Source organism: Orbicella franksi, chromosome 5 (assembly GCF_964199315.1).
Source record: "Orbicella franksi chromosome 5, jaOrbFran1.1, whole genome shotgun sequence".
Lineage (NCBI taxonomy): Eukaryota > Metazoa > Cnidaria > Anthozoa > Scleractinia > Merulinidae > Orbicella > Orbicella franksi.
The window spans coordinates 17,378,520-17,393,815 of record NC_138149.1 but is presented as its reverse complement, the minus strand read 5'-3'; the positions used below and the strand labels follow the sequence as shown (position 1 = coordinate 17,393,815).

At 39.6% G+C, this 15,296-nt stretch overlaps 1 protein-coding gene across 2 annotated transcripts in view; it reads left to right on the top strand.

Annotated features, from left to right (window-relative positions):
- LOC145486493 (DNA (cytosine-5)-methyltransferase 3A-like) overlaps positions 1 to 15,296 on the top strand; it is a 32,988-nt gene that overhangs the window by 16,756 nt on the left and 936 nt on the right. For both annotated transcript variants that reach the window (XM_081465165.1, XM_081465164.1), the window contains exons 9-20: positions 60 to 107; positions 327 to 391; positions 2,018 to 2,072; positions 3,341 to 3,466; positions 3,996 to 4,080; positions 4,477 to 4,553; positions 4,845 to 4,913; positions 5,339 to 5,429; positions 5,882 to 6,030; positions 6,856 to 6,941; positions 7,930 to 8,005; positions 15,015 to 15,148. In XM_081465165.1, the coding sequence (XP_081321291.1) occupies positions 60 to 107; positions 327 to 391; positions 2,018 to 2,072; positions 3,341 to 3,466; positions 3,996 to 4,080; positions 4,477 to 4,553; positions 4,845 to 4,913; positions 5,339 to 5,429; positions 5,882 to 6,030; positions 6,856 to 6,941; positions 7,930 to 8,005; positions 15,015 to 15,148 (1,061 nt within the window). The remainder of the gene's footprint in view (positions 1 to 59; positions 108 to 326; positions 392 to 2,017; positions 2,073 to 3,340; positions 3,467 to 3,995; positions 4,081 to 4,476; positions 4,554 to 4,844; positions 4,914 to 5,338; positions 5,430 to 5,881; positions 6,031 to 6,855; positions 6,942 to 7,929; positions 8,006 to 15,014; positions 15,149 to 15,296) is intronic.

The following is a 15,296-nucleotide window of genomic DNA, read 5'->3' as shown; positions in this document are numbered from 1 at the left end:
TGGCAACTGGACATTTTGTTAGGGTATACATTTAAATTGTCTTTCCTTTTGTCTTGTAGACATCGTTCCTCGAAAATGTATATTTGTATGATGAGGATGGTTCACAGGTAGAGCAATGTTTAAAATGTCCTATAAATCAATGTAATGTTGGTAAACATCAAGATTGGCAGAAACACAATCAGGCTGATATTATACAGTCAGTGATACAGCGTGAAATATTACAAGGATCTTTGTATATTTAAGAAATGTTGGATGTACCATTCAGTAATCATAATTATGAAAGTCACGAGTCACAATTTTAACTGCAATCGCTTGTTTGTTTCTAGATGTACTGCACCATCTGTGGTGATGGAAAAGAGGTTTTTATGTGCGATAAGACTGGGTGCTTCAGGTTAGAAAACCACAAATTATGTACTTAAAGGAAAAAAAAACCCATGCCCCCTGTGACCAGAGTGTTTTTGCATATGTTATTTCTTGAAAATGAAGCGCAAATCAATAAAACCAATTATGCAACAATGCTTTTCATGTCAAAACAAGTCAGTCTGCCAAAAATTAGCTCAATCCTGCAAAAAATATAAATCGACCCAAAATGCTATATATGCCCTTTTTGCACGAAAGCGTTCAATTGTTAAATGTTAACTGAGTACCATGCATTACCATTCTTTAAACAGGCGTTCTAGAATCTTAATTGGGGATTCAACCTAACCATTCCCAGACCAACTTTTTTGTTTGCAGTTGTGCCAATGCAGAGGCGGATTTTGGGGTTGGTGTGGGCGGGGCTGGATTGGGTGGCAGGTGATCCCCTTTTGGAGATGCAAAACTTAAAAACTTTGAAAAAAGTTGTGAATGTCATGGCAGAAATAAAGGCAAACTCTCTGGACAGCTATTTAATAGTTCAAATCTGGAAAAGCTACACTCTGACAGGTTAAGAGGCATCTTTAATATTCACAGTAGCAATTTCCTTATCCTTCTTTACTTTCCAATGTGTAGCATTTTGCAAAGAAAGTAAGTTATGCAGTAGATTGCTTTGCAGGGGTGGAACCAGGATTTTTAAAGTGGATATGGCTGTACCTCATTGTAATGTCTACTTCGTGGTATTACTAGTATTTCTGGTGAAACAGTTTTCAATTACATTCCAATTCTGAAACCGCAACATTTTTGGAATATGCCCCATTGATTCTGCAACCCCAATGTACCTTTGACTTGTTCCTTTTATTCAACCGTCAATGATAAACTCTGTTTAATTTGTTTGTAAGAATGTTCTTTGAAACCATTAGAGATTACACTGTAACCTTTTGATGCTGCTATGATGTTTTGATCTCATCAGATTTGAATGTGTTTAGTTTACAAGTTGCTTTAGTTCATAACATGCCATAACTGATAGAATGAATTCTCAATTTGATTTCTTAATTTGAACCCAAATTTCACACCCAGGAGGTGTCAAACATTGGAGCATAGTTAATAGAGGGCAATGGTTATGAAACCCGACAAAGTTCTTTGTTGTATGTTTTTGTTTGCTTTTTTGGCCCTGACGGTGTGCAAAACACAATAGTTGTTTACTTTATACTGAGGAACTAACCAATAGAGACGTGTTGGTTATGTAATTCATGCATAGTGTATGAGTGCAAAACAAAAGATTGTGCACTGTCGTGGACCTTCCAACATAAATCTTGGCGTCTTTGTTTGCTCCTTTGATGTTTGCTGGGCTTCATAACCAGTCCCCTCTATTAACTTTGATTGGAGGTGCTTTCCTTTTCAAAGTGAACTTAAAGAATTCCCACTCCATGTTAGAGCTGAGAATTTGATGATCCCCTAGTAGCTAATATTCTCTGTCCTCCATAAACTTACATTACCAATGGTTTTAACGGTTCAGTGAGAAATTTGATGCTGGTTGCCATATTTGACTTAAACTGAAGCCTAGTTTATAACATTTGCAGTAATCCCTTTTTCCTAGCTTCATTAAAAGAGTAGAAGTGTTTATGATTAAGTGACAAGTGTATTTTATGTGCTCTTGCAGGTCATACTGTAGCCTCTGTATAGGCATGTTATGTGGAAAAACTGCTGTGACAGAAGTGAGTGATGATGTTACCGGTAATTAACAATTGTTCGCCAAAGGCAAAGTGAACATTGGTGAATATTCACTGAGAGGAAGTTGAGGTGAAAATTCACCAATGTCCACTGAGCCTGAGGCGAATAATTGTTTTAGTATAATTTTCAGAGGTGAATATCAAGGACTACAAAATAACAGACTAAAACATAAAAACACAGATGCAATTGTTTGTGTGCATACACGCATGCAACGGTAGGTTTAATAATGTGCTTACGTGTACATCAATTGTCAATCAATTTACTCATCGAGTTCGGCAGTAAAACAAACAAGCGAAACACTACAAAAGATAAATTTATCCGGTACCTTTGTTTTATTGTTGTTGACTTCATTCACAGTTGTCATCATCACCTAAAAATGAGTAGCTTTAGTTTTAAGAAAAATAAGTTTTAGTCAATCGATCTGACCTGCTGGCGATCAACACAACCACTGCATTTACGATTCTTGAAAGCCTTGAATACGAGTTCTTGAAAAATTTTTGGTCCAAGGGCTACAGCAGTCATTTTAAAAATTCTCCATCCTTTCAAATATCTTGTCCTTGGAGTGATGTCTTTCAAATAAATGAGAACTTCATTCAGCAACTGTCCGCCATGTTTACTTGCTGAGATGGCAAAGATGGCGAGCTCAGTAACCAAGCTATAGCGAGGTGAATATAGCGTCATTTGATGAGCTTTTCGACCAATCAGAATGTCCAATTCTTATATTCACCTCTGGAAATTATACTAATTATACTTATCAAGACAATACCTTGGTTCTTGTGTATGTGTACACCAAGGATGCACACTAACATCACTTCTTGTAATAAACCCATTATTATTAGGAGGGTTTGGATTGACTACCCTTAGAATTATTTCCTTTTCGCAAAGCCATAGTGATGTAAAGAATGGCAGCTGTGTGAGATTTACAGACTTGAGTTGAAAGAGAGAATGATCTTTGACACAAAATGTTCTTATTTGCTATGAGGATTAACAAAATGTCTGGATACACAGAGCCACATTTTTTATCAGTTGTTTTAGTGGTGCAGCATTTTCCAGCTTAAAACAAAATGAAGGAAAGTAGTGTGAGGGTGAAAGGGTTGTTTTCTTATTTGGATAATTGTTCAGAAATTAGTGGATATTACATAACTGCAAACTGATGACACATGACTGTGTAACAGGTACACAGCAGTCACAAGAAACCAACACTGTCAAGGTATGATTTTAGAACGTCTACTTATCACTGTTTGTTGTTTAGATTGCAGCTTGTGAAAAGTGGGTGTGCTACATGTGTTCAGGAAAGTCACAAGGACTTATCACACCAAGACAAGACTGGTCAGCCAAGCTTCAGGAATTATTCATGAATGACAAAGAACAGGACTTTGTAAGAATTGAATTTTCAATGTAGTTGTGACAATTTCATTATATAGTTCATTTGATGATTATAGTTCATGGTTTGGATATTTTGACAAATAATATCATATCCCGCTAAGTTTCAAACCTAAATGCCCTTGTTACTTTGGAATACAGCAGCCCATTTTCCAAGAGTCACTACTATATGTACTGTATTTCGGTCTTTCTTAGTTGTCCTGTAATTGTTTGAAATACACTTTACACACTGTACAGTCAATCAGCTATTGAAATGAGGAGTCAGAAGTTTTTTTGCGAACAGAATGGAGAGCTTTACTCTGGTTTTCAGAGACATCTACAGCAAATTATTTACAATTGTATTTGATATTTCCCATAACAGAAAGCTACTGTTAAGGTTGCTACGTTTGGAATTTGCTTCCAACATTTAAATCTTAACTCTACTTTTAAGGGGTCGCTACTATTCAGTTGGTATTTTCTGAACTTTATGTTGGTTGTCACTGTTGAGCATTTGTCATGCTTGGTTTGTTTATTATCATTTGCAGAAAGCACCACACATTCTCCCTTCAGTTCCTCCAGAGCAACGCGGACCAATCCGAGTACTGTCATTATTTGATGGGATAGCTTCTGGTTAGTACACTATATACCTTATTTTAACAATGTTCCAACAACTAACCTGTACAGCTGGCTGGTCAGCAACACTGGTCAGGCATAACAAGGAGGAGTAGTGACTGATACCAGTGCTTTAAGGAATCTTTGTTTGAATCCATCATTCAATCGTATTCTGGGTCAGATCCCATATTCAACGCAGCTTCTTGAAGGAAGAACCATTATGTTAGGATATTTGCCTTAGTAATGCACATTTGCAAGTCCCCTTTGGCAAATAAAAACAAACTGCATAAATACTATTGCAGAAATGCGATCGCGCGTAGCTGAAATTATGCCCGTGATATCTTGAAAAACAGAGTGGTTTACTACAGTCAAACGGGAGGACTCCAATATAACCGGTTCGTTTAACAATTTCAGGATTCCAAGCTTTGAAAGAACTTGGTATTGAAATAGACGTGTACTGTGCTTCTGAGATCGATGAACAAGCGATGCAGGTCGGTATTGAAAGGTTGTCTAGAATGAATAGCCTTGTTATTGACTCTTCCCACCCCGCCTCCCCCACGCCAACAAGCAGTTTACATGTACAACTTGAAGAAATAAAGCTGGGTCGCTGAAAGGGATCAATCACATCGTATATTTCAAGGCATGACAACTTTTTAACATCATTGTGTCGATTTAATGGCAAAATATTTGTGGAAGAATAAACCAGGCTGATATAGGATATTTTAAATAACAATTTGGAACCTTTGTGCATGTACTGTTTTTGTATCTTTCATATCTTACAGGTGGCCAAGGTGCATCATGGAACTAAGATCCACCATATTGGTGACATCAAAGGAATCTCTAGGGATAAGGTGACAGAGGTTATGTTTATCTCAACAGGCAGTTTAGTTGTTCAGGTTCTCTTAAGTTGAATCAATCACTGTGTATTTGTTATTTGTTTTCGGTCCTTTGTAAAACCAAAAACAACTCTAATTCAGCTTAGGCAGCTTCTTGGTTTTACATGTATATCCAACAATCGTTGGCTTGATTCGCATTGTGCAACCTTGAAACAGAGCCGTGGCCAGAAAAAAAATCATGACTGAGGTATTTATTTATTTGCCAGCAGTGTTGTATTTTTCCCCGTCAAAAAAAAAAAACCCACAACAACAACAACAACAACAACTGATTCTATCATGATAGCGATACTTTTATACGGCGCTATGACTGAAAGGTTACTAACACTTTAGTTTAGTTATGACAGTGATTAGAAACAACTCAATCTATGGTTGTTTTTGAGGTGGAAGAGCTAGGACCATTTGATTTTGTTTTTGGTGGAAGCCCGTGTAATGACTTGTCCATTGCTAATCCTGTGAGACGCGGAATTTGTGGTGAGTTCACTGAGTGAATTACAGACGTTATGCTACTCGTCCAACAACGTACGGACTGTTGCAAACCTGATATCGAGAGTTAGGTTCTGTTTTCCTCTGCGTTAACTATTTATTACCATTGTACATGACTCAGCAAAGAGAACTGTTACAACACGATATGTCTCTTGACGCAGTACTAAAGTCGTGTTTAATTAGTAATTAAATTGTAGTAAATTGTGTGTTTATTGCAAAACTTGTGGTATGTTAGACTTAAAGGAATAATAAGAAAAGATATGTTTGTGGTAGGAAAAGAGAAATTAGGAAAATGGTAAGCATTTTTTCAATCTGTTGCTTGAGTTTTTCTAAGCGTTGAAAAGAATGGCATTTGTGGTCAGCAGCCAGCCATGTTATTTGTATTGAGTTATTTGGCCATGATGCCGTGAACTAATGGCTGTTTTTCTTTTCTTTTTTAGAGGGAACTGGTCGGCTATTTTTTGACTTTTTTAGGCTTCTTCAATTTGCGAGACCCAAGTCAGAACTAGAACGACCTTTCTTTTGGCTTTTTGAAAATGTTGTTGGCATGAGAGCTGAAGATAAAAGCACTATTTCAAGATTTTTAGAGGTATGAAAGAGGTTATGGCCAATTACCTGTTCATACGGAAGGTTTATTTGCTGTTCAGTTGAACATGATTTCAAATTGTTTTGTTTGAAGTGGAAAACTTCGCGTCTTATATACATGTACAGTGTTAGTTTTTTGTGTCTAATGTCTGAACACTTGACAGAAACGCTGAGATACGTTAATGAAGTGCCTTGACCAGTGGCGGGTCTAGGGGAGGGGCCCGGGGCCCCCGGCCCTCCCTTATTTTGGATAGAAAAAGAAAAAATCACCGAAGGAAGAAAAGCCTGTGGGGCAAGCAAAAGAAAACCGCCCCTCCCCCCTTAGCTCAAGGTCTGGATCCGCCACTGTTGACTAAGGGAAGTGTTATGTGCTATGGACTCCAATTCTTTACAGTAGCCGAATGTTTGCAGTGCAAATGGCGGAAGAGAGACAAGAACCAGTGTAACAACTCCTTACCCATGACGCTCTTTTTGTGCTGGCATGTCCAAGAATAGGCGCTAGTTGGAAACTTGAGAAAAATCTGAAAACAAGGAGCCTATGACCGAGGAGATATACAATCGAGACGCGATAAAAACATACACTTTTCTTGGTACCTCAAGTCATATGCAATGGCTAACTAATCTTTGCTCTGAGAAAGGCCCATCGCTGGATTGAAACGTTCGTGGGCTTCACAAATAAAACTTGCTCTGGCAGATATTTTTCCTTTATCACCTTGAAGTTGTTGTTGACCTAAGTGTGTCACTTGCCAGCTGTTGCAGCCCAGCAGTTTCTTTAGATACTAGTAACTTTAGTCTTAATGGAGTAAATAACAGTGATTGTTGGTTTCAGTGCAATCCAGTGGTTGTAGACGCAAAAGAGATTTCTCCTGCGCACAGAGCACGGTACTTCTGGGGAAACCTGCCTGGAATGAACAGGTGATTTTAACCAAAATTTGTGGAAATAATTATCTTTTGTTGATATATAGTGGGAGTCCGAGACATGGTAGCCCAACAGTTAACAAACATGATAAGTTAATAAAGATGGTGAATTTTAAGCTCGGTAATGAAATGTGAAGGTGAATTAATCAACATGACACGAGCGTGGGACAAAGAAAAATTCTGAGTCCCCGACATGAGTTCTCGTAGCTCAGTGCATAGAGCGCCCGCCCGGTGTTCGGGAGGTCATGGGTTCGATTCCTGTCAGGGACTCAGAATTTTTCTTTGTCCCACGCTCGTGTCATGTTGATTAATTCACCTTCACAGTTAACAAACATGTTATGAAATGACGGAGAACTAACTTGGTTGGATAACAGCTTCAATCAATTTGTTTATTGTCTTCCACAAACGCCTTGTTGTTTTGATCTGATCGAGCAGCCTGGGTTTGAGCTATGGCCACAGACACCCAGGTCGTGTTCTTGGGAAAGTCAGTTTAATCTCAGACTGGCTCTCTCCACCCCTATAGAGTGTGTGAGAGGAGAGATTACCTACGATGGAGTAGCATCCTAACCCAGGGCAATAGAATATACTGCTAATCACTTTATGACATGAAAAGCACCAGCCTATTGAGCTTCCTAGGTTTATAGTCAGACGTTAACGACGACTTATTGCCATGCCATAGACGGATTATAGCATACCTCGCGTTAATCATACCTCTAGGAGACAATCCTCATACAGACACTCAGAACATTCTTAAGTGTAGTTACTTCGACTTCTTCAGGTTATGGCGCTGTCATCATCGTATTTAGTGTGAGTGAACGCTTCCGAGGTTTTTTCATTTGTTCATAGTCTGCATAGCGTGGAAAACGGTTAAAGTAGGGCGCAAGTATGCGTTGGGCGCATGCGTTGTTTCTGTAGACGCTTTTTTCCTGAGTGTGATTTCCTTTCTTAATGCAGTGATATGCCGCTTGTACTGTTGATTTTGCAGGCCAACCGTTCCTCTACCAGGTGACAAGTTGTGTCTGCAAGATTGTCTTGAACCAAATTGTGGACGGCAGGCCAAGGTACGTAAGCAGAGAACACGACACAAACGATCTTCGTGTTAGAGATGGTATCTACAAGTGCATTGCCACTGAAAAACGGACACACTAGCAAAGCTAGCACATGGGTAAAACTGCGATTTCAATAATTCAGAGACTTTATTTGTATCTAGTGTTTTATTACCTAGATGCGAAGCTGTTTCAAATAATGATTACAGGCTAATTATGACATTTTGTGCCAGATCTTCTTGTTGCATTTGAAACTAGGTATTGCGAGAAGCGGTTGAAAACTTGTTACCTTATTTTTGAGCTGCCAGCTGCTCAAAAGGCAGTACTGAGCCATCAAACCAAATAATATATAGTGAAAAAGGACGATAATTAACTTTTAATGAGAGAAGATCAAGGTACCCTGATCTTCTCTTGCTGTAAAGTAATTTGGAGTGCTGGAAATCAACTGAGGTATTTCTTTCCGAGCGTTGGCCCTAGAAGAGAAATGGCGGGGGGACCATTCGAAGGAGAGAAAAATTATTTGACCCTGCTGGGATGTGAACCCTCGACCTCCCGATTAGATCACCGTTGCTAGGTCCACTGAGCCACGGGACCAGGTGCTCCTAGCGACCGTGTATAGTGAAAGTTTGACTTTATTTGAAAAGATGAAACACAATACTGACAAACCTTGCAAACTGCACTAAATTCAGAAGGTGGCGGGTTTGGGGAGGGGCACTCCCTTATATGGTGGTTAACATGCCTTCGGGTAGGGTATGGTTTTAAGCCTCACTGCCTTGAACGTCTTGAACAGCGACTATAGTTTTACTAAAGTCTTTCATAAAGGAGTTCTGAACCTGACCTATTGTTGTGCGGGTGGTTGTCGTTAAATATGATAATGTAGTTTATAAGGTGCTTAGCAATCCGAGATCAGAGACGTTTGCCGACATTTAGAAGGTTATGGTTCCCAATTCTTTGTCCTGAACGGGGTTCTTGAAAAAAGGGTGTTGTCCTCCACAGGGTCAGGGCTTCAAACCCCCAGGGGTACTCTTATTTACAATCACGGGTCAAGTATCCCCCGGAATTCAGACCGACCAAATTACGTTTGATGCCCCCCTTTGAGTTTCGTGTAACTTGCGATCAGGCTAAGAATTGTTTTGAGAGACCCTGGGAACGAGGGCGTCGTGGTCTCGCGAGAAGACGGTGTGATACAATAGCCTTAGTGCACGTTGACATCAGACGAGAATTTCACCACCAAGCCTCAGATTAGAAAGGCAAATTGTAATTTTATTATGCACAAATTCCCAAAGCAGCAGAGATAAAAAGAATACCCACGCGAAAATAACAGAAAGCACAACAAGTTTGAGAAAGTTACTCGCAAACGAAGCTTGGGGTGAATTTTGAGCATGTGACGTTATCAAACACAAGACCCATTCTACAAAAAATCGCTCCAAATTAACTTGGGATGAATTCTGAATTTGATTAGCCAAATGGTTCCAGTTAGCTAATAAAATGGGACAATAGACCATGCTGGAAGTCAAAGCAATTGCGGGTGTCTTGGAGAGTCTCGAGAAATTCACCATCTTTGTAGAGACGTTTGTCACTTGTTGTCTTCAACTGGATGATGCAATATCCAGATCTGAAGAGGCGGCCTGCTCGGATCTGGAGTGGATGGAAACACTTCACTTCTGTGATGGAAACACTTCACAATGCGACGGAGTCCTGGGCAGCCGCTTAGTGGTAACATGTTGGAGAGAACAAACGCTGTTCTCTGCTCTTGAATGCGTAAAAGCAACGTTTTATTCCAGACTGCAACGCAAAAAAAATAAATAAATAAATAAATAAATAAATAAATAAATAAATAAATAAATAAATAAACAAACAAACAAACAAACAGGAAGATTTATAACGCACGCTTGCTCAGTTAGTATTTTTGGGCAGCATTCTTTTTGAAGAAAATGATAGCCCCAAAATAGTGCGACTCAGATTTGAGCCTGCTCGCAAACACCAGCAAACATGGTCAGTGGTTTGATTACGAAAACAATAGCAATGGTCCATTAGTATTCGGCGGAAATCAAAATATCAGAGGCCTCAATGTTGATCGGGGATTTATTAGAATACCACCGTTCTTGATTAACAGATGAACTTTTTCGGCCAAGGTCAATTTTTCTTCACTTTTTCTTTCGTCTGTTACAAGAAGACCTCAAGACCATTGTTTTGTTTTCTTGTGTCTACTGGGGATTTTGTGGGATTGCAAGATATCTCTGGTCAGTGCCTTCTTGTGAGGATTTTGGGGATTTTTCCCTGGGATTTATAGTGGGAGCCCTAATACCCCTAGGATTTGTCAGGGGACGAAACCAATTTGTATTTTTGATAAACTTGGTGAACGAAATGTCGGTTAAAGTTTGTTCAAAATGAGTGAGATTGCTTATGTCATATCTGCCTAGGCTCGACCACCATCCGCTGCTCGGGACAGGAGCTCGCAGTCCTCCCCCGAATGCACTAGGGACGTAGACTAGACTCGAGAGAGCGGCGGAAATCGAGCCTAATGTTTGCCTTGTCCTCACATGGGCGAAAATGTAAATTAATTCTGGGAAACGCCACGCTGATCTCCATATGTTGTTCATTCTTAGTTCTGTTATAACGTAATCGGGCGAGAACGGACTTTTAGGTCGGGTGGCTTCTGGTGATCCGCGTGTCAAGGGCGCTACTGGAGGTGGACTCGACGACGTCGATCAATTTGCCGTGTCCGGTATATCGAAAGATATGGATTGGATTTGTAAAATAAGGATTTCTAAATAGGATTTGTAAAACACAGATTTTCCAGGCAAACATACAGACAATTTAACAGTCAAACAAATGTCATTTTCAAAGTTCTTATCGGTAGTGGGCCCGGCAGTGCATGTTTTACAAATTCATGTTTTACAAATCCATATTTTACAAATCCGTGTTTTACAAATCCAATCCAATTTTACAATATGCCCAGGTCTCTATGTTGGCAAGTGGAACGCGGACAAAACTTAAAACGACAGTTCCATCAGTTCCGAGTGGGTACGACTTACACTTTAAATCCAAAGTATGGGTTCCCATCCAAGTTATGTTGGAAAGTGTGAAATGGCCTCTGAAAGTCATCACAAGAACAAGGAGCATACAAGCAATCTTCCGCGCCACGTTACTGTGCTGATCAAGAACGGGAAAGCGTTCAAGATCCATAGAAAGGTTCTGTCGAAAGCAAGTCCTTTCTTTGAAAATTTACTGAATAGCGGCATGAAGGAGGCAATAGAAGGAGTCATTTGGCTAGACATGTTAACAGAGTCTGTTGTGGAACATATTCTGCAGTTTATTTACACAGGCAGAGTTCAAATATCAACTTAAGCGGATGCCGAGGATCTCATGGTAGCAGCTGACAACCTCCTTCTTACGGAACTAAAAACTGTCACAAAGAGTTTTCTGAAGCAGAACTTGTCTCTTTCAAACTGCATTTCCGTGTACCACTTTGCCGAGAGCTATCAGTTCAACGAACTTGGCGAGGCGACAAGAAAATTCATACATTCGCACTTGATGGCGGTCGCCCAGACCGAAGACTTTTGAATTTGTCAGCTCAGGAACTTGAAAAGTGGATATCGAGTGATGAGATCGAGATTAACGCAGAAGGAGATGTTTTTAAGATCATAACAATGTGGGTTGGTCAAGACAGGGATGAGAGAAAGAGAAGCTTTGAGGAATTATTCCGCCACGTGCGGGTGTTACTACCTCACGGGCGTAGATTGAGGGTGACTTCCTCTCGGGTTCCTATACGAAGAAACAGTATGTCAACTAAATATGACTTAAAATTCTAAGTCTTGTAACTATTTTATGACGAAAAGGAACTATATAAATTTGCCCTCACTGAGAGTCGAACCCGGGCCACTGTGCCCTTCCTTACCACTGTACCACCGAGCTGCTAGCTGCCGGAAGGTGGAAAATTTAAACTACATATAATGAACAGTAATATAAATTAATATAGAGTTACCCTAACATACAAATGAAAGCTAACCGCAAGCAAAATGGAGTGACACTAACCGCAAGCAAAATGGAGTGACGCTAACTGCAAGCAAAATGGAGTGACGCTAACCGCAAGCAAACTGGAGTGACACTAACCGCAAGCAAACCTAACCGTGCTAACTGCAAGCAAGGGAGGTAAACATGTACAGCGGTTTATTAACACGTCTACCTTGTATAAGTAACATCCAGGCGTCCAACCCCATACTCCGCCCGGGCGTTATATTTTCCCGCCACGTGCGACTGTCCTTTGTAACGCGTGACTACTTGTTGAGTGATATCAGAACAAATGATCTTGTCGTGGACAATAGAGTCCTAAAGTGTGACGTCACCAAAAAATAAATTTGAGAAATTATGGGATTTGGCGCCATTTTCGAATAGAGCGTCCTTAAAAAAGGGTCCTTGCCAAAAATTACCCCTTAATTGTAATTCCCAGTCGAAATATAAAGGATGGAAATTTGGTACTGCCCCATTTAAGTCTCTCTAATTTTGAGCCAGTTCTAAACTGAAGGAACTGAAACAAATTTTGAAGGGTTGGTATGGGATGCTATCAAACTTTGATCCCTTATCTCTCTATCGGGAATTGCAATTCAGAGCTAATTTTTGGGATGAGGGCATCTTTTAGGATCCTCTATAAGAATATGACATCATTTCTCATAATTTCAAAAATTTTATTTTTGTGACGTCATCACTTTAGGACTCTATGAAGATTGCATGAATCGCGTGACAAGTGCGCTGCATTTAATATAACAACCATCTGAACTAACTGCATGGCCACAGGCACCAAGAAAAGCACAGGAATCACAGGGAATTCTTATACGTGGGTGTAGGATGACCCTTTGTTACATGCCAGACAGTGATGAGTGGTTCAAGCTTTCAGACCCAGGAATGACTGGTAAACATCTTGTATCATGCCGAGGAAGACCTGTGAATTTTACCACCATTCTCAAGTCCTGTGAATGGTATGACGCCATCTTCAATCGTTGGATTCCATTTAATTTCTCAAGTATACCTAAAAACTCTTTAACAGCAAATACTTTTACAAGTGGATTACTGACAGTGATCAAGAAGATATTTGTTTTTCAAGGAGATGTTTGTGTCATGATGGTCTTAGACAACATTCGCACAAGAACCATAGAAACCACTCTTTATGGACACAACATTGATTCTGATATCTGGCAACGTTATCCTCTCCCCCAACTTGGTCAAATAGTAGGTGTTTGTTTTGTTTCTAGTGACAAGTACGTCTATGCCTTGGGTTGGTGTGTTACATATTCTATGGACAGAAACCGAGCTGATGCTTCAAGATATGACATGATCACAGGAGCTTGGGAGGGAATAGCACACATGAAAGAGGCAAGGTGATTAGCATGTGGTGCAGCAGCTCATGGGAACATTTTCATTGTGGGTGGTTACAGTCATATGTATGCACTACGTGAAATGAACAATGTAATGTACAATGTACGATGTGAAATGTACAATGTAAAAACAAATGAATGGTGTTTAATAGCCAACTCCACACTCCCTGACTGGTGAGGTAGTATTACGTGCCATGGAACAGACTTGTTTTTTTAGGTGCAAGTGAAGTTCATCCTCACATTCTTACTGTTGAATACTATGACTTTGAAAACAACACATGGTGTGTGAAGACAAACGTACCAATGCAGCAGTGTCATGAAAGAATGCAGCACTCCCCCATAACAGTGTGCTCTGTGCAACTATTCAGAGGAGTGCTTTATTAACTTCATCCACTTCAAAATCAAAGCAAGAGGGTGTAATTTAAGAGAATAGTCATTATTCTGGACTCTAGAGTTGTTCTTTATATTCCATTGTATATTTCATATCTTAACATACACTATTGATGTACAGTCATCCAAACTATAGCTTGCCAGGTATTTAGCTCGAATAAGATGGTTGATTAAAGTTCTATCATTCTTCAAGGTGTTGATGTCATTGTACTCAAATAGAGCAGTATTGTGTTCTCTGTGGGTTAACAGCATTAACTTTTTGTTAGCAGCCCTTGCTTTCCTTTATGGAATGCCATGTAAGAACTAGACTAGAGAATTAAAGAAAAAAATGGATGCGCAAAAATTGGGAGCATGGTGTGAGAGAAAGTATTTAAACTAGTGTTTGTAGGCAGTGGTGTAGCCTGCAATTTTCATGAGTATGCATCAAAGAGAAAGTTTGAAAAGAAAGAAAAGTTGGGCTAACTTTTGGAAGTTTGCTAACCTGTATTGTGATGCAACTCTACGATATCCTTTACAGATACTGGTATACTGGTATGTACAGATACCATGGCATAGAATATACAGCCAATCAGAGTACAGGAAAGCTGTTGTATACTAAACAGTACTACATCCTACCTTTCCATTGTGTGCCACATGTATGTCACATTGATTGTGAAGGCCATTGCATTATTGGATATGCAGTGCTCTCTCGTGGTACACCATGAAATATCCCACTTTTCGCTTGTATTTTCTTGGTATAAAAATACAAGTGACTTTTGGGATCTTTAATGGTACTGTATACCACTCAAAAGCATTGCATAAGGGGTATATGTTTGTGCTAATCATGGAAGGCATGCCCGCCCCCCAGGAAAGCGTTAGTTTTGGGCTCAGAAATGCCATTTTCCATGTTTTCCAGGAAACAGTTTCATAAATCAAAACATGGTAAAATGTTGAGTATTGAGAAACTTGTGCTCTTAACATGTCAACCTTTGGGATACCGATAGTAGGTTTAATAGGAAACACTAGAGACCATTAATCCAGTTGACTGAATTATTAGAGAAGCTTTTTGGTAATAATTTTAATACAGTAAATGGTGTATTTTCACTGGGTTTCCGTAGGTACACACATGTATATGTGCTTACATGGTTGCTTCACCCATGGTAGGGGTATTTTCCAGATCTTGTTTTCACCTCTGGCCTGACAATTCTTGAGGTTTGGTAGAGGCTACTTGTGTAGTTTAGGGAATAGATTGGTTATATATTGACATTATATTGTTTTAGTTCACTAAGGTACAGACTCTAACCACCAATGCCAATTCTATGCTCCAAACCAAGAAAGGATTATTCCCAGTTCAGTTTACAGCAAGTGATGGGCAACAGAAGGATGACATTCTTTGGATTACAGAGATGGAGAGGTAACAATGCTATTATTATTTGATTATATTAAACTTTACCAACATGGCAATTTGTTTACTTATTCACATACCAATCGACCTTTCTACCAATGTCAGACACTTCTGATTTTTTCATTCCAACAACAACCAAAAAAAGCCTCACGGCTTG